At 31.5% G+C, this 18,731-nt stretch overlaps 2 protein-coding genes across 5 annotated transcripts in view; one reads left to right on the top strand and one right to left on the bottom strand.

Annotated features, from left to right (window-relative positions):
• Positions 1-8,344, bottom strand: part of LOC143065129 (mediator of RNA polymerase II transcription subunit 24-like) — a 49,242-nt gene extending 40,898 nt beyond the window's left edge. For 3 of the 4 annotated variants that reach the window (XM_076238497.1, XM_076238499.1, XM_076238500.1), the window contains exons 1-4: positions 8,208-8,342; positions 4,449-4,657; positions 3,930-4,012; positions 2,695-2,807 (exon numbers count right to left, since the gene is read on the bottom strand). In XM_076238497.1, coding sequence (XP_076094612.1) covers positions 2,695-2,807; positions 3,930-4,012; positions 4,449-4,611 — 359 coding nt within the window. In that variant the 5' untranslated portion in view covers positions 4,612-4,657; positions 8,208-8,342. Of the gene's footprint in view, positions 1-2,694; positions 2,808-3,929; positions 4,013-4,448; positions 4,658-8,207 lie in introns of all 4 variants that reach the window. The other variant, XM_076238498.1, reaches the window with a different exon arrangement.
• A 40-nt stretch (positions 8,345-8,384) lies between these two features.
• On the top strand, positions 8,385-18,671 carry LOC143065128 (uncharacterized). Its single transcript, XM_076238496.1, has 7 exons — positions 8,385-8,477; positions 9,994-10,089; positions 10,783-11,152; positions 11,611-12,099; positions 12,843-13,545; positions 14,127-14,860; positions 17,953-18,671. Exons 1-7 carry the CDS (start codon positions 8,443-8,445, stop codon positions 18,397-18,399), a joined length of 2,874 nt encoding a protein of 957 aa, XP_076094611.1. The 5' UTR covers positions 8,385-8,442; the 3' UTR covers positions 18,400-18,671.
• Positions 18,672-18,731: the final 60 nt, after the last annotated feature.

The raw sequence follows: 18,731 nt of genomic DNA, 5'->3' as shown, positions 1-18,731 counted from the left end.
AAAAAGAACAGCTAGAACATGTAGAAAGGTTGACGATATTGAAATCAATTGTTGTTTAATGTAATTTCGTTTCCTTAGTTTAGATTCAATTTCGACCAATGGAAGAGATCTGCATCTTCTAAATCTAAACATATGATTAAAGTTGATAGTTAATTATCTAAATTTCAACTGAATTCTGTCATTTCACAACAACTACAATATTTTTTGAAATCTTAATTGTGTACCACTGAACTGCAGGATAGGGCCATTTTCCATTTTTTGTGACAGTACTCTTTGATTTTTAAGTTTTTTCTTAAGAAAGTTTGGACTGAAAAATCTATTCAGTTTTAACTTTCCATTGATAAAGTTCCCAGTTACAACTCTCATCACAGGGAAACAGGTACTAATAAAAAAACAATATGATTGATGTAAACTGTGTGAAGCTTGTTTCCAAATCCTAAATTTGAATTTTTTGTAAATTTCATGAATAAATAGGTTTAAACTACAAAATGCAACAATTTTTTTTTTACCATTACAATGATTATGTTGGTACACAAAAATTTAGTTTAAATGGAAGACTACTAATCCAATGAAATGTCACATTTTAAGTGTTTAGGTACATTAACTTTTATTTTAGTGGATAATTACTCAACAATTGAGGTGCTCCTGAATTGGAGGAGGATTCTCAAAACAGCATTTTTACAAAAACGTGAAGCTTGTTTCCAAATCCTAAATTTGAAATATTTGTAAATTTCATGAATAAATAGGTTTAAACTACAAAATGCAACATTTTTTTTTTTTACCATTACAATGATTATGTTGGTACACAAAAATTTAGTTTAAATGGAAGACTACTAATCCAATGAAATGTCACATTTTAAGTGTTTAGGTACATTAACTTTTATTTTAGTGGATAATTACTCAACAATTGAGGTGCTCCTGAATTGGAGGAAGATTCTCAAAACAGCATTTTTACAAAAAAAAAATTAATGAAATCGTTTCTCTCCCCTATCTCATGTATCCCCACGATCTTTGTTTACTTTGAAAGTTGTTTACCTACAATTTAAAGTATTGCATGTTGATGTTTGAATCATCTACAGCAAACATTTTTATGTTTAAATTTAACAAATACCAATGTGTAATTAGTGCACGATCTCTGAGAATGATTTAAATAACCAGTGAAGGATATCCCTGCTTCTGCGTAGTGTGGCATTCCAAGAATGACGTCACTATAAAATACAATGTAGGTTGGATATATTTAGAATATCTCGTCATACTGATTTTTTCCGGATTGTAAAAAGAAACATAAACAGTGTAAAGAAGAGCTCAAGATACGATAAGTTCGTGAGAAACAGAAGGGAAATGTGTAAAAAAGTGTTTAAAGTCAAACTATTCATTTCTGGGTCTCCTTCTCTTCAATCTTAGTAAGATTTGTTGGGGGGTTTTCCACACTATAAAAACAAAATGAATGATGTGAGGGAATGTCACTATGGTCAACCCCATAGGGGATTGACGGCTTGAAGCCGTCTTCCCCAAAAACTAAAATAGAGGTTGTGAGTTTGAGTTCCCTACAGTGCAGGTGCATACAGTGAATAAGACCAGCAGTTTTCTTACCGCAGGTCTGTGTTTTTTTTCTGAGTGATCTTGCTTTCTCAATAAAAATAAACAGATTGCCATGAAATAGCTAACACAAGAGTGCACACGCTGAAATTTCTCGCCTTCTTTACTAATCATTGATATTGTATTGATAGTCCTAAATATAAAGCTTTATCACAACTGTCACATAAACTTAGCATAAACCAAGAAAACTAAACATTGACCAATGAACCATGAAAATGAGGTTAAGGTCAGATGAACTATGCCAGGCAGCCATGTACAGCTAAGAATTCTTCCATACAACAAATATAGTTGACCTTTTGCTTATAGTTTAAGAAAAACAGACCAAAACACAAAAACTTAACACGGAGCAATGAACCGTGAAAATGAGGTCAAGGTCCAATAAAACTTATGTGACTGACATAAAGATTAGAAAACACTTCCATACACCAAATATAGTTGACCTATTGCAGACAGTATTAGAAGATAAGAAAAAAACTCAAAAAGTTAACTTTGACCACTGAATCATGAAAATGAGGTCAAGGACAGATGACACCTGCCAGTTGGACATGTACACTTTACAGTCCTTCCATACCCAGAATATGCTAGACCTATTGTTATAGTAACTGAGATATGGACTTGACCACCAAAACTTTACCTTGTTCACTGATCCATGAAATGAGGTTGAGGTCAATTGAAAACTATCTGACATGGATGAGGACCTTGCAAGGTATGCACATACCAAATATAGTTATCCTATTACTTATAATAAAAGAGAATTTAACATTACAAAAAAATCTTAACTTTTTTTCAAGTACTCACTGAACCATGAAAATGAGGTCAAGGACATTAGACATGTGACTGACGGAAACTTCGTAACTTGAGGCATCTATATACAAAGTATGAAGCATCCAGGTCTTCCACATTTTTAAATATAATGCTTTTAAGAAGCTAGCTAACGCCGCCGCCGATTCACTATCCCTATTTCTGCAACAAAAGTCGCAGGTTTGACAAATACACTGGTCTTTAACACCAATCAATCTATATCTTATACAATTCAAATGTATCTGCAGACAATGGCTACATTTTCTACCATTTGAGCTACATATGATAGAATACCTGAAATTTGTGGCAATATTTTCCACCATATTGATGAGACCTAGTATACAGTAAGGTTTAGAGAATTCATCATATTTTGTTATAAGTCCTAATGCAGTATTGTAAGGTATAACCTGAAAATAAACAATCACATAAGTGAATATTTTGGTGAATCGGAATTCATAATATTCATTTGTATAAACTTTTTTTTTTTAATTTTATGTATTGGGTTAATTTCTCCTCTTGAAAATCTCTTGACATACTTGATCTTTCCAAGGAATTGTCATACTTATAAAGGACCTTCTATGAAAGTAAAATAATGTGTTAGAGAACCTGACACTCACTGTTATTATTGGCTTATAACAATAAAGGAAAAAAATATGCTTTCAAATCACCAGGGTATTTGAATCATACATATACATGCTTGAAATGTTAAAATTTAACAGAATACAAATGATTAGTAGTTATTTTGTTGTCTTAACCCTCACTTACCCTATCATTCTGTATTGTTCCCACTTATTTACATATATTTAATGTACTGGTACACAGACACATGACAGAGATAATTGATATGACAGGAATCATTCCAAATCAATGAAGCTTCTTTTAAGAGATGTATATAAAATATAATAAATAAGGAAACATGGCCTGGTAACAATATGAATTTAAATGACACAACTATCCATCCAAGTCATGGGGTGAACAACCACAGGTCACCATACAACTTTGAGCAAAACCCAAACTGTATAGTAAGCTGAAAAAGGCCCTAGATTGACACAATGCGAAACAATTTAAAAGAAAAAAAAGAAAACTAAACTCAGGTGAAACATACTGTAAACCAACTTTTTTTCGCGGATACTTTAATTCGCGTTTAGCCCTTTCGATTCCATTTCACGGTAATTTAATTTCGGGATTTTCTAGATACTTGATGTAGTTAAATAAAGAAAGATGAAAGTTTTACATATCCACGATGATTTAAATTCGCATTATTTTTCTACTCGCGAAAGTCGCAAAAATAAATCGCTCGCAAAATTTAGTTGGTTTACAGTAATCAAACATTGTAATTTCTACTGTTTTCAAATATATACAGGTTAAGGTTCATGTGGACCCTTTGACTAAAATGGCCGTATTTTCACCTCAAAATTTACTCGGAGTACAGACAAACCTGCACATCTGTAAAAATTTTCAGGCACAGCATAGCCATAGGGTCCACATGAACCTTAATCTTTTTAAAAGATAATTTTATACAAATATACCTGAGAAGTAACACTGTGCTTCAGGTATGATAAAATCAGATTATTTGGATTTGGTCCAACTAAGGCTTGCTGCATTAAAATTTCTATAAATATATTAATAAGATAAGTGTTATGATAACATAAGGCAAACAACATAAAATTACATCAACTGCTCGAAAAATGTATACCAGTAAGGATATAAGCTTTTCATTGAATCAGATTATTAAAATATATTCTTATTTTAATGGCCAATGCACATTCTTTACATGCTTTATGACTATAAGAAGTAAGGAAAATAAATGACAAACATGCAATAATTCTACACAATTAATTATATAAATGGATGTCATATTTACATGGTGAGTATTTTTAAAGTATAATTCATATTTGTGAGTACAATAACTCACATAAAACTTTTAAGTGAATCTCAATCTAAAACTTTTATTAAACATTGTCTCTTTTCGGTATTAAGGGTTAATGAATATACATGAGTACCTGACAACTAAACATAAGGTTTTTTCTTCAATTTTATCGACATACCTGCCAATTCTTTTGATTCTCCAGGTACATCAAGCAACATCTTCTTTAACATAACTCCCCAATGGTTATCCTGCCAACGCTCTCTCCATGCTCTCATCAACAATGTCTTTACTTTGTTACAGAATATACTGCCTTTTGATTGGTTAGAACTAGCTTGTTCCATTTTCTTCTCATGTATGAACAAAAAGAGCAATGGGGTATACCTCAACCTACATAGTATAAAAACATATTTTCATGAAATATAAAATGTACCTTTCATTATACCGGTAAACTTTTCCTCCATAAAAAAAAAATTCCATAAATGATAACTTTAGTAATAACAACCAGATGCTCTGCAGGGCGCAGCTTTATACGACCGCAGAGGTTGAACCCTGAACGGTTGAGGCAAGTATGGACACAACATTCAAGCTGGATTCAGCTCTAAATTTGGATTGTGATTAAATAGTTGACACAGCATAGGTTTCTGACACAGAATGAATGTGGTCTGATGAACTTAAAATATTTTTTTTGCCTTTGAGCAATTCACTATGCTGTTGAATATTAATCCTCTCAAAAAAATGTTTGAAGAAATTTTCTTTTTATTTATGAAATCTGAAATGAAAAAAATTTAACCCCCCCCCCCCCCCATTTTTTTTCACATCCCCCTTTCCCTTTTTCCAAAACTGATCTCAATTCAAATTTCTAATGGAGTTTGCAACAATAACTACTCATTTAAATACATCATAAAATATTAAAATGTAAAATAAAGTGCTTGTTATCACTGAATGGTAAAGATTGTTTTAATTTATCAGTTGGTAGTAAAAGTGAATATACATTGTATATTACCTACTATTCTGGACAAAGAAAGATAACTCCAATTGAAAATTTCTTGTTATTGCACAATATTGTGCAATTAGATATTTCTTGCTATTGCGCAATACTGTGCAATTGAAAATATTTGCTATTGCACAATACTGTGCAATTGAAGATTTCTTGCTATTGCACAATACTGTGCAATTGAAAATTTCTTGCTATTGCACAATACTGTGCAATTGAAGATTTCTTGCTATTGCTGAATACTGCACAATTGAAAATTTCTTGCTACTGCACAATACTTAATATAACTAGAGGCTCTAAAGAGCCTGTGTCGCTCACCTTGGTCAACAAAGGACACAGATGGATTCATGACAAAATTGTGTTTTGGTAATGGTGATGTGTTTTTAGATTTTACTTAACTTAACATTCTTGCTGCTTACAATTATCTCTATCTATAATGAACTTTGTTCAGTTGTTTCAGTGGAAAATGTTTGTGAAAATCTACAAATTTTATGAAAATTGTTAAAAATTGACTATGAAGGGCAATAACTCCTTAGGGGGTCAATTGACCATTTTGGTCATGTTGACTTATTTTTAGGTCTTACTTTGCTGAACATTATTGCTGTTTACAGTTTATCTCAATCTATTATAGTATTCAAGGTAATAACCAAAAACAGCAAAATTTCCTTAAAATTACCAATTCAGGGGCAGCAACCCAACAACGGGTTGCCCAATTCATCTAAAAATTTCAGGACAGATAGATCTTGACCTGATAAACAATTTTACCTGTGTCAGATTTGCTCTAAATGCTTTGGTTTTTGAGTTATAAGCCAAAAACTGCATTTTACCCCTATGTTCTATTTTAAGCCATGGCGGCCATCTTGGTTAGTTGGCCGAGTCACCAGACACATTTTTTAAACTAGATACCCCAATGATGATTGTGGCCAAGTAGTTTCAAAGGAGAAGATTTTTGTAAAAGTTAACAACGACGACGCACGACGACGGACGACGGACGCAAAGTGATGGGAAAAGCTCACTTGGCCCTTTGGGCAAGGTGAGCTCAATAATTTTGGATCCTGATTTGAACCAACTTGAAAACTGGGCCCATAATCAAAAATCTTAGTACATGTTTAGATTCAGCATATCAAAAAAGCCCAAGAATTCAATTTTTGTTAAAATCAAACTTAGTTTAATTTTGGACCCCTTGGACTTTAATGTAGACCAATTTGAAAACGGGACCAAAAATTAAGAATCTACATACACAGTTAGATTCGGCATATCAAAGAACCCCATTTATTCAATTTTTGATGAAATCAAACAAAGTTCAATTTTGGACCCTTTGGGCCCCTTATTCCTAAACTGTTGGGACCAAAACTCCCAAAATCAAATCAAATTGTGGTCATAAACCTTGTGTTTAAATTTCATTGATTTCTATTTACTTAAATACTAAAGTTATTGTGTGAAAACCAAGAATAATGCTTATTTGGGCCCTTTTTTGGCCCCTAATTCCTAAAATGTAGGGACAAAACTCCCAAAAGCAATCCCAACCTTCCTTTTGTGGTCATAAACCTTGTGTAAAAATTTCATAGATTTCTATTTACTTAAGCTAAAGTTATAGTGCGAAAACCAAGAAAATGCTTATTTGGGCCCTTTTTGGCCCCTAATTCCTAAAATGTTAGGACCAAAACTCCCAAAATCAATCCCAACCTTCCTTTTGTGGTCATAAACCTTGTGTTAAAATTTCATAGATTTCTATTCAATTTTACTAAAGTTAGAGTGCGAAAACTAAAAGTATTCGGATGACGACGACGCAGACGACGACGCCAACGTGATACCAATATACGACCAAAAATTTTTCAATTTTTACGGTCTTATAAAAATGTGACCATAGTAGAAGGATGCTTCACTAGCACTATCATCTATGCGGGACAGATTGACGAACAAATGGATGCACAGACCGAAAAAAGTAATGCCCCTAGGTGGGGCATAATAATATTTTTTTTTATGGCAAACTATTCCAACATATCTGACAAAAAAGAATTCAGGTTCTGACATGTAATAAAAGAGCAGTCTGATCACAATTTTTACAACTTTTTTGCTGTAATTTTAATACTTTTTGCATCATATGTAAACAAGCAAGAATTGCAATGTACCATAATTTTTGTTATGATATGTACCTGACCACCATACATGTACCTGACCACCATACATGTACCTGACCTGTCCCAAGTCAGGAGCCTGTAATTCAGTGGTTGTCATTTGTTTAAGTGTTAGATACATATACTATAAAAGAAATTTTTGTGGAGGATTTAATTTCCTTTATTTCGTGGAAAGAATAAATTAACGAAATTAAAAAACCCATGAAAATTTAACCTTCACATAATATCACTTCCATTTAATAGAAACCACAAAATTAAATCCTCATGAAATCTTAAAAAGTGACAAAAACACAAATGTTAACCCCACGAAAAAATGATGTTACTACAGCATTTGTTTTTGTTCATTTTTTGTACATAAATAAAGCCATTAGTTTTCTCGTTTGTATTCTTGTGTCTGGTTTGTTGATCTACCTGTACAAGCTCAGGTACAAGTGATTAGCGATCTTAATCCGTATATTCCTCAGGCGTTAGAACTGTATTGGATTATAACATAAAAAGCCTAAGGGTTATGCAATTACATGCATTTGATTATAATTGATAAAAAAAATGGCGTCGGGCTACAAAAAACGATAAAGTTTTGAACGATGGCGCAAGACATTTAACGATGGCGCAAGACAATTTAACGATGGCGCGAGTCATTTGACGATGGCGCATGACATTTGAACGATGGCGGGGCGCCATCGTTAAACAGGCCATGGAGATCCCTGGTTCATATCAAATCATAAATCAAATCAAGTTCAAGACAAATAATTTATATTTCAAAGTTATTCACTGGCTAGAGGACTTTTATCCGAGTTGTGCCAACCTGATTGTGTGAGTGCTTCAGCAGAATTATACTCATGCAGATCTGATTAAGTTCCAATGTTTAAAATGCATGCATTTGTGATATTGTGACAGAAATGCATTAAATTTTGATTTCTTACAATAAAGAAAAAAAATCCCGGAAGTATCTAACCTAAAAGCTTGTTCAATGTCGGACTGGACTCAAAAGTTAACTTCCGGTACTAAATTCTAAAAGATGATGTTTTGAAAGTGAAGCGATGGAAAATAGTGGTTTAACTGAAGATAATTCTGTGTATGAAACTTTAGTTCTGATTATAACAAATGAAAACAAACGTTAAAAATCATCTGAAAAGAGATTAATTCATTAAATCAATACAAAGCACATAAAACCAAACAAAAACACAAACATTACAAAGTACAGATCTAACTTTTAAGACTAGAGCAAGGACGTATATCTAATATACGTCCTTGACTAAAGTAAGAGTACTTGTACTACAGACAGTCAGTTACTGACTTCTGTTCAGTTTAGTACCTGGTCAAATCGGCACTCATTTGCCATTATTGGTCATTTTATAGCTAACAATGTTGTATGTGCTTTGCTCATTGTTGAAGGTTAATATTTACTTTTATTTAATGGAGAAGCTTCCTGTTTTTTTTAGCAGAGTTAGTAAATCTATCAAGTACTAAGTCAACTCCTTACCGGAAGAAGACAGTGACCTAAAGTTGTTAATTTATGTGTCATTTAGTCTATTGTGGAGAGTTGTCTTGGACATTAACAAAATAGCAATCATGAGAATCAGGGTCGGTTCGCCCTTAAACACATTCATGCCTATTCACATTCCTCCTTTCACTTTAACACCCTATACGTTCGCCCCCAAATCTGTGTGCACCCTGTTGATTGGTTTTAAATGTTAAATAATTTGTATTCAAGTTTTGGAAAGTGTATTTGCTATATAATCATGATAATCAGTTGTTTTCATTGTTTTGAAATAAGGTGAAATTTTTCTGACAATATTTTTTTTTGTGTTGAATAAATCTTCATCACATTTTGGTTAGTGTATTGCTATAACTATTTTGCATTGTTTCAAAATAAACTGATCATGAGCTCAAACATGTCAAAGGGGCAAAGCTGTTAAAAACAATTGACTTTCAGGGTTTTTTTTTTTTCATTTCAAATCTTCCAATTGCATGATTTTACTCATACCAAGCTAAATACATGCATTAAGGGAAGTTAAAACAACATTTATGATTTTCAAACACACAGCAATAACACCAAATTTAGCAATTTATCATGTGCGAACAGACCAAAGGGGCAAACCTGTAGGGAGTGAAAGTGTATTTGGCGCAACCATCATACATTTTCATCTTTTTATAGATTGGAGTTCATTTTAAGGTTCATCATAACAAATTGACAAAAATGTTTGTATATACAACTGAAAAACTACTCTGATTACAGACTAACCTGTCCAGTCTGAAAAGTTTTCCATCCTAGCATCAACTAGATATAAAAGTTAACAACCCTTGGTGGGAATTTTTGTTCATTCCTGGATAAGATGTTTTATTTAACGAGATTGGTTACTGCATTGTAGTTTGGCATACTCAAAAGTTTCTGTATTTTGTGGTTTGGCATGCTGAACTTCTGTTTTAAGTCTTTCAAGGGTTACCACTGAAGAATGATTTAATTTATTTTTCTTAAATAGACCAAATTTGAGAATGTTTAGATATACATGTAAGTTGGAGAATATCTTTTATTTTCATATTTACATACATGTACATTAATTTACTTCTACATATATTTGTAAATATAGCCCACAAGAAGGCCATGGCCAGACTACAGCTGGACTGGAAGTTATAAACATCCCACTGCTACATGTAGATGGAAGCAATAATATAGCCCTTACAAGGTAAATATGATAACTTGAATTTAGAAATGTTATATAGTTAACAGTAGTAATAGTTATGAGCCTCCTGTACATGCTGTATACAGATTCTTATAAAATTATACAGTCTCAACAATATGTGTATGGTATTCTGGAGATAGTACACACAACTATACAGGACTGGAATCCTGGTTCATCTGACCATAACCTCATTATAATAATAATATTTATAATGTTAAGTTTATGTGATACTTGTTGTAAAACCATTATGTTACATATACTTTCAACATAACTTCAATGATAAGTAAAACAGGTGAAACAGTTCAGCGCATGAACTGTTGTGATAATTGTCATGCTGATTTGTGTAATTTATTTAAGGTGGTACCCAACACCTTCACTAAAATTAATTTGGCTCGTTTAATTTTCATAAAATTTTGGCATAGTATTTGCTTTGACCCTTTGACAAAAATGTAAAAATTTCAAAAAATTTGAACCAACCATTTTATCAGAAAAATTACACTGGTTATATAGCAGTTTGACAAACATTGAGAAGCTTAATATTCCCTTAACAACACAACGTAATTAAAACTTTTAGCTGATTTTACAGAGTTATCTCCTTGTAGTGTTAGGTACCACCTTAATTTTATCATTTATGAAAAATTGCATGTTCTGTAAGTAAAAGTACTGCATTATAAATGTACTTTTGTATTTTTGCAGGCTGCTTGCCCAGCATGGTATTACCCTACAGACTGGTCTTAATGATGTTCAAAATGGACAGCTTCTGTCTGTTAATGGTGTGGAATCATTATCACAAAACAACATTGAAGCATCAAGTCTTATTGAAAGTACCAATCAGATTGTATTCACCTCATCAGGAAATGTGGAAAATCAAATTTCTACCAATGATGGTCTCCCTATTGTTGGTAATCAAATGTTGTGTGTTCCCAACATGACCCAAACATTGACCTTTGTCACTGACTACATGCCAGATGTGGTTGCCAATGGCAATTTGCCATCTGATAATTTTCACAATAACATAAGTTTACAATATAGAATACAGTCATATGAACCTTATGAGGAAAAGAAGGTAAATAAAATTCAATTCTGGTTTATTGCCTCGTCTGCAATGAAAAATAAAAATAGGTTTCCTTAAATAGTGACAGATTTAACCATGTTTATAAGTTTTAATATAATATGTAGCTTTTGGTAAAATCCTGATATCAGCTTACATGTTAGAAATTTTTTTTCATCCTTGACCTCTTCTTAAACAGAGGTTAAAATTTGAAAACTTGATGATTTTGAAGGCTATGTTTGAGTAATAGTCACCAGGAACATAAAATATAAAATGAAATTGAAGGTGAACAATGCCATTGTTATTGATGATTTACTGATTGTTTAGTCAAGAAACAATCACTGAATTATGTGAAAAAAGTTATTGATGAAAAAACAGTTACCTAATATATTCCTTTTATTAGTTTACATTGTAATCATATAATTTTAATATGTAAAGCAAATTGAAAATATTTCTACTTTTTTTCTCTTCAGATATTTTCACATGTAGTTGCGTTTTTGTCAGAGGACATATGTGCTGAGATGTTTACCAACCATTCTGGTTACCTAGACCAGTTAGAAAAAGGTGATGTGTTCCAAATTACAAAACAAGAAGAAAGTTATACTGTTGCTGGAGAGTTATGGTCCTTGTTAATGCTTCAGAAAAGACTACAGACATTATTAAGAACTGGTAAAAAGCAGTCAGCAGAATACAAGAAAAGGGAATTCTGTAACAAATGTGTTCAGACTGAGAAACCTAAGACAACTGATACTGCTGTTCAGACTAACTATCCAATCAAAAAACAAGGATTAGTCAACTGCGGTACGATGTGTGAAATTCTCCTGCCATCTGTCACAGCTTTTGGGCGGGAAATAAAACAATCTGGGAGGTATAACACTAATAGTTCTACATTCCTCTCTCATTCTGTTGATGAAGACATGGATGAGGAATATACACCTAGGACAAGCAGAAGAAAGAGAAAGGTAATTATATCCAATCTTCCTTATACATGCGGAATATGGTAATTTGCATTTACAATTATGGTGGATAGCTATATAGGCAATGTCCAGTAGTATATATATATATGAACCAATATATATTAAGGCAAAATATGATAAAACTACAAAATGTACAAACACAAAAGTATCAGTAAATTAGATTTAAAAAAAACTAACATGAATTGTTAAGTGTACTGTAATTAAACATTGAATGTGTCCCAATACAAGCATTATTCTGTCAGAAAATGTCAATATGTACATGTATGTATGAAGAGAGAACCACTCAAGTGTATCATGCTGTTCATACACCACTGTAGCCATTTCATGTCATTGATTGCAATCCAGTTGATCAACAAATTATGATTTTGCTGTAAGCATGATTATTTGAATACACATTCAAATTCTTAATTAATTTATTACTATAGAAAAATTTGCTAACTACTGTAATAGCAGAAATTTTTGTGAAGGATTTAATTTCGTTTATTTCGTGGAATGAATATTATTATATCCAGGAAATTAAATCCCCATGAAAATTTATATAGAGACAAAACCATGAAGTTTTAACCCCAAGTTAAAGAACATATTATTGATACAATGTCATAATCAAGGATCCTGAAATATGTGTCATTCATGCATGTCTGATTTTAAAAAGAAATGACTAAAATATTTATGTTTTTTTATAATTCTGAATTTTAACAATTTCCAACCTCTGTTATAAATATTTGCAGGTACCTAAAAGAGCTGCAACAGCCTATGAACATAGTGATATAAAGATAAAAAATGACAAGGTCAAACAAAGTCAGAGGATAGTTGTTGTACAAGATGATACTGTTACTGTCAAAGACTGTAATACAAAACTAAATAGGTCCACCAAACAACCTGTTTTGGCAGACACGAAGACACAGATGAAAAGCATTACAAACAATCAAGAAATAATACCAGAGCCTGATGCTAGTATTCATGCAACAAATGGAAAGAAAAATTTTAACAATGAGATAGGCCAGAAAATATCAATTCCAGGTACAAATGAAAATAATACTATGGAATGTTTTAGTACACAGCCAGTTATTGATACTAATTTACTGGATAATTATCAGTCTATAGGAACTGATATGGAAGAAAACAATGACCTCGTACATAACTATGAGTCACATGACAATTTATCTGCCAACACAAATACATGCAATGATGTTGCATTTATCCATTCAGAACCTACAAAATCTACTGGAGAAGTCTTTACAGCTTCAGCTAGTGATTATACATCTATTACATCAGAAGACAGTTCAGAGGAGAATGATATAGCAAATGGAACCAGTCTACTTGATGAGCCTAATTCTATACAGAATAATTTAGGTAGTACCAGACTAAACACCTTACCTCAGGAAGATCAAATTCAAGCTGCACTTAGAGCTAGTCAAATTTGTTTTGAAGGTAGGTCAAAAGTTGGAAAGACTTGTAGTTAAAAAAAAAAGTTGAAATTACATTTTTTTTTAGCTAAACTGTATAAATGGTTTACCTGCATAAATATCCAAGTAACAATTTATAAAAGTCATTATAGGTCAAGGTACAGCCTTCAACAAGGAGCCTTGGCTCACACTGAACAGTAAGCTATAAAGGGTCCTAAAAATTCCTAGTGTAAAACCATTCAAACGGGAAAACCAACGGTCTAATCTATATAAAATCAAGAAATACTTATGAACTACATAAACAGACGACAACTATTGTACATCAGATTCCTGACTTAGGACAGGTGCAAACATGTGCAGGGAGATTAAACGTTTTAATGGTACCAAACCATCTTCTTTACCTACATGTATGTTTATAAAATTTTGCAGCATAGAAATGGAAAAAGATGTTTATACATGTAGCTTTGATGTAACATTTCTTCTGGGGTTTTTTTCAGACAAAAAGGTTGTTTTAAAATTAGTAATGAAGTAGAATTTCAAACCAATAGTTAATCAATTAGTGATGCAGAATAAAATTAACTCTATTTAATTTTTTTTTTCTGACAGAAGTTCCAGAATTGCAACCATCCAAGTCAAAAACAAATACAAAAAAGAAATCAAAGAAAGATTACGAAGCTGCAACACCTTTCAAGTTCTTTTGTGATAAGTGTTCATTTAAATCAAAACGTCACAGTCATTTAATTAAACATTTAAAATTCCATGAAACTGTTAGAAAAATGTTTTATTGTAAACAATGTAACTACAAGACAATCCGTAATGGGGCACTTCGACGTCATGAAATGTCACACAGTTCAAATGTGATGCATTGTAATCAATGTAAGTACACTACAGATGATTTCATTAGTCTTGATCGGCATATGAAAATCAAACATGATTTGGCCATATCAAAAAAGAAAAAGAAAACTATTTATAAATGTCCCAAATGTGATTACTCTTCAATGATGCCTTCACGTTATGCTGCTCATCTTAGACTCCACAAAGACCTGAGCGGTTCAGGGAGTAGTGACATCATGTTAGCCTTACAACAGTTTGAGGAGAAGCCTGAAGAACAGCAGACTTTCCAGTGTACCCTCTGCTCATATAAATCAATCAGGAAAGAACATCTAGTACGACATGTCAACAATGTACATACTGATCATAGACCTTTCTTATGTGATATTTGTGGTCAGTCATTTAAAAGGAAGGATGCTCTCTCACAACATAAAATTACCCATGTTGATAAACTAAACAGGAACTATGCTTTCCACTGTACAGTATGTAAGAAGCCTTTCAGATCAAAGGTAAGTTTGTTTTTAATACTATTAATTGCGGAATTATAACTGGTACATGTATTTAAAATTTTGATATTTGAAAAATTAACAAAAATGTGAGTTTGATTATTTGGAGATTTTAAAATAAGTTTCATATAGAAATAGTTATCAGATTTCAGAATTATTGCAATTCTCAATGAATTACAATATTTGCATTAATAATAACCTCGCAATAGTTATGATAATATGCAGTAACTTACTGACTTGGATGAACAAACTGAAATTTTAGCAATACAAACTCCCTATGAAACTTAGTCATATCAAATATTTTCGTACACAACAAATACTTTATATCATAATAGATTACAAATGAGTTTGTGTGGATCACATGACACATTGAAATAATACCAGGTATTTAAATCAGACAGAAAAAAACTTTAAAAAAAAGAGGGAGATAAGATGATAAGACTGAAATAGCAAAACTATCAGGTGTAAAAAAAAGCTGTAAAAAATGTTTTTTTCAAAGGATGTTGAAAAAAGACCTTCGGCCTAGCCAAGATCAGATGTGCATTTCATATTGGGTCTATGTTATAGGCTTGGAAAGACAAGAAGATAAACTTTACATAAGTAATACATCTTTGAACTGAAGGAGAGAATGTAGGGCTTCACAATGAATATCAAATATTATGTATAGGTGTTACCGTTTTGAAAAAAAACCACTAAAATACACGCTGAAAATGGGCAAAATTTCACGTTATGTTGTTTCATTTAAAATTTCGCTGTTTTTATCATTTGCTAGTTAATAAGTGAACTTAATTTGAACTACATTATTGGTTCACTGTTACAGACAATTTATTCATCTTTCTTTTACTGGTTGTTGCAACAAAAAATCTTCAGTGGTTACAAAGTTATGATAAAAAGTTAAATACTATGCGCTTGTTATGCAATTTTGTACTTTTGATTTTAGCTTGCTCAGTGTAGTGATAAAAGAGTAAAATAAATCAAATTTATGCTATTATGTGTTTTGTTTTCTCTTTTAGTATATACATTATAAAAAAATACCTCATTTATCAAAATTGCAGTACCCTAGCTGGAGATATATGCCATCAAAGTTGGATATACAAATAAAGTGAAAAAATGTCTTGTCCGTAGACATGCATTCCCTAGTAAACTGGAAGCATAATTACATTAATGTTACATTGCTAAGTTCCTGTTCTTTTGTAGATATGAAAACACTACTAACATTTTTTTCTACCATCTATTAATAGAGGAAAAAATTCAAAAATATGTGAGAATGTCTTGTCCGTAGACACATGTCTTGTCCGTAGACATGTCTTTTTATCAATATTGCTTGGCTTCATGGGTCTTAATAAGTCCTATGTGTTGTTTAAACTTAGAAATATCTTATTTTTAATAAATAAATGGTAATTTAAGTGTTCTCAATTTTTGTAAAATTACTTTACAGGAGTGGATTTTAAAAAGTGTCAGATTATCAGTCATAAAAAGCATACCTTATTTTACTCCAATATTGTTTATTCCAGTTGCTGCATACCTTAAAAGATTAACTAAATCAAATGAAGAAAAAGTATTTCTCTCTCTTTAACTTTATCTTTTGCATTTCAGTATTAACAGCAGATGAGGAAGTGTCTACGGACAAGACACTTGTACATAACAAGTATTAAATTCAATTATATGTCTGCTATGGAACTTAAATCTTATTTATAGGTGATGAAAGTTATCCATTCAAATTAAAACTCAGTATTTTCAACATAAATATAGTCACATTTAATTCTAACAGATTTTTTTTTTAACTGAAATTGTCTTGTCCGTAGACATCACCACAATATATTTGTATCCAATTTCCTTGAGTTCAGCATAATTTGATAGGTAAAATGTATGTTATTTTTTCAAGAGAACACATTCAACTATGTCAAAATTGAGTTTTAATAATAGTTTGATTGTTTTAAACAGTCAGAAATATGGATTTCAGTTAAAAGAATGTGTCTTTATTTTGGCTTAATCAATAAATTATTGAGATATGTAAAGAACTGTGGATACATTTTTATATTTTCCAAAATTTAAAAAACACAACTTAAAATTTAATTAGTAACTTTTAATCTTAACTTTAACAATCATCTTTGAAAGCATTTAATTGAATATCAATAAAATGTCTTGTCCGTAGACATTATCAAAATGTATTTCTTTCCATTTTCCTCGAAGTTAAGCATCATTTGATAGATAAACCTGATAAAATGTATGTTTTTTTTCTTCAAGAGAACACTTTCAGCAATATCAAAATTAGGTTTTAATAATTCATTTCATTAAATATGAATACAATGTCTTGTCCGTAGACAAAACATATAAATTGTATTGCTAAGTTTGATTGTTTATTGTACGAATATGCATCAAGTTATTTTAATGTTCTATACACCAAAAGAAAGGTTTTTTTTTGGAAGTTTTGTTATCTATAGATAAGTTTAGATACAGTTTTATCAGATAAGATTAATGATCAAAGTAAGCTACTGTTGTTTGAAATAACTGTGAGTTAAACATGTTTTGTTGTCTTTGTCATTGACCAAAAATCTGACACTGGTGACAATGTCTTGAAGGCAACCATTAAAGAAAATTATACAGTTTTTAAACACCATTTATTTAATAAAAATATTAAATATTTCTTCCAAAACTGGATCTAATTATATAAATGCTTCCAGTGTTAGCCTAACGATGGCAATTTTTCATAATTTAAACCATTTTTGAACCAAAATATCAAAAGAGTTTTTCCCTGAGGTGATACTCATTTTTGACTTCATGTGAAACACAAAATGCACATCTGATTGTGGCTAGGCCGCTTGTGAAAAACCAAATGGGGGAATCAAAAACAATCACAGTAATGAGTTTCATTTCTATTTGATACATTTAGAAAACTTAATCAGCGGTCATGAAAGTCGTTGAACTAGTACAAAAGTTAGGTATGTACATATATATTTTGGAGTTGTGAGAAGGATATTTGTGAAACAACCTGAAATCTAGGCTTTGGTTGTCGTCAGAAGGTGTACAACTGTAACTTTTTATTTCTACAGGGTAATATAAAGTGAAATTTTAAAATATATTATTTTTTTCAGACTCACTTGAACGAACACATGGCTATGCATTCTAATATCCGTCAGTATCTATGTGATATATGTGGAACTTCATTTAAGACAAAATCTTGTCAACAGAAACATATAAAATCAATTCATCATAATCCAAGATCTTTTGAATGTAATTCATGTTTGAAAAGGTTCAACACAAAGTTTGCATTGTTACGACACCTTCGAATACACGAGAAGCCAACAAACCTGATAACGACTCAGAGTGTTTCCAATGTTGAGACAGTCGTACCTCAGATCTTTCAGACACTTGATTCACAACCTGCCACTTTAGTACAGGATATCATCACAACAGATGGCGAAGTTTTTGAAACAACAGAAGACAATTTACAACAAGTCTTACTTAAAACTAATGACTCAAATGAGAGTGCAACAGCTATAATGTACCTTCCAACTAGTCTGCAACCAGGTTGTTTTTAATTCTGATTCTTTTTCATTATTCAGATTCAAGAAAAATAAACTACATACCATGTCTGTTCAATAAGATTTTTTTTTATTTTGGTATTATAACAAATTTGCATAATATTATTTTAACTGATTACAAAAATCTCTAATTTTATATCATAGGTAATTGCTGGTCATGTAGACCAGAAACCAAGTATAAAACTGGTAAATTGATGTATGAATGTCAAAGGATGAGTACAATAAAGTTAGTTATTTATTAAGGTTTAGTTTGATTTATTATCCTCTAACTGGGCAGCAATTGTTATTTTTCACTGTATTTCCTATAATAAAACTTATGTTATTTGTAT

The sequence above is a fragment of the Mytilus galloprovincialis genome, chromosome 2, assembly GCF_965363235.1.
Source record: "Mytilus galloprovincialis chromosome 2, xbMytGall1.hap1.1, whole genome shotgun sequence".
Lineage (NCBI taxonomy): Eukaryota > Metazoa > Mollusca > Bivalvia > Mytilida > Mytilidae > Mytilus > Mytilus galloprovincialis.
The sequence above is the reverse complement of the archived record's forward strand: the minus strand, read 5'-3'. Positions and strand labels throughout refer to the sequence as shown.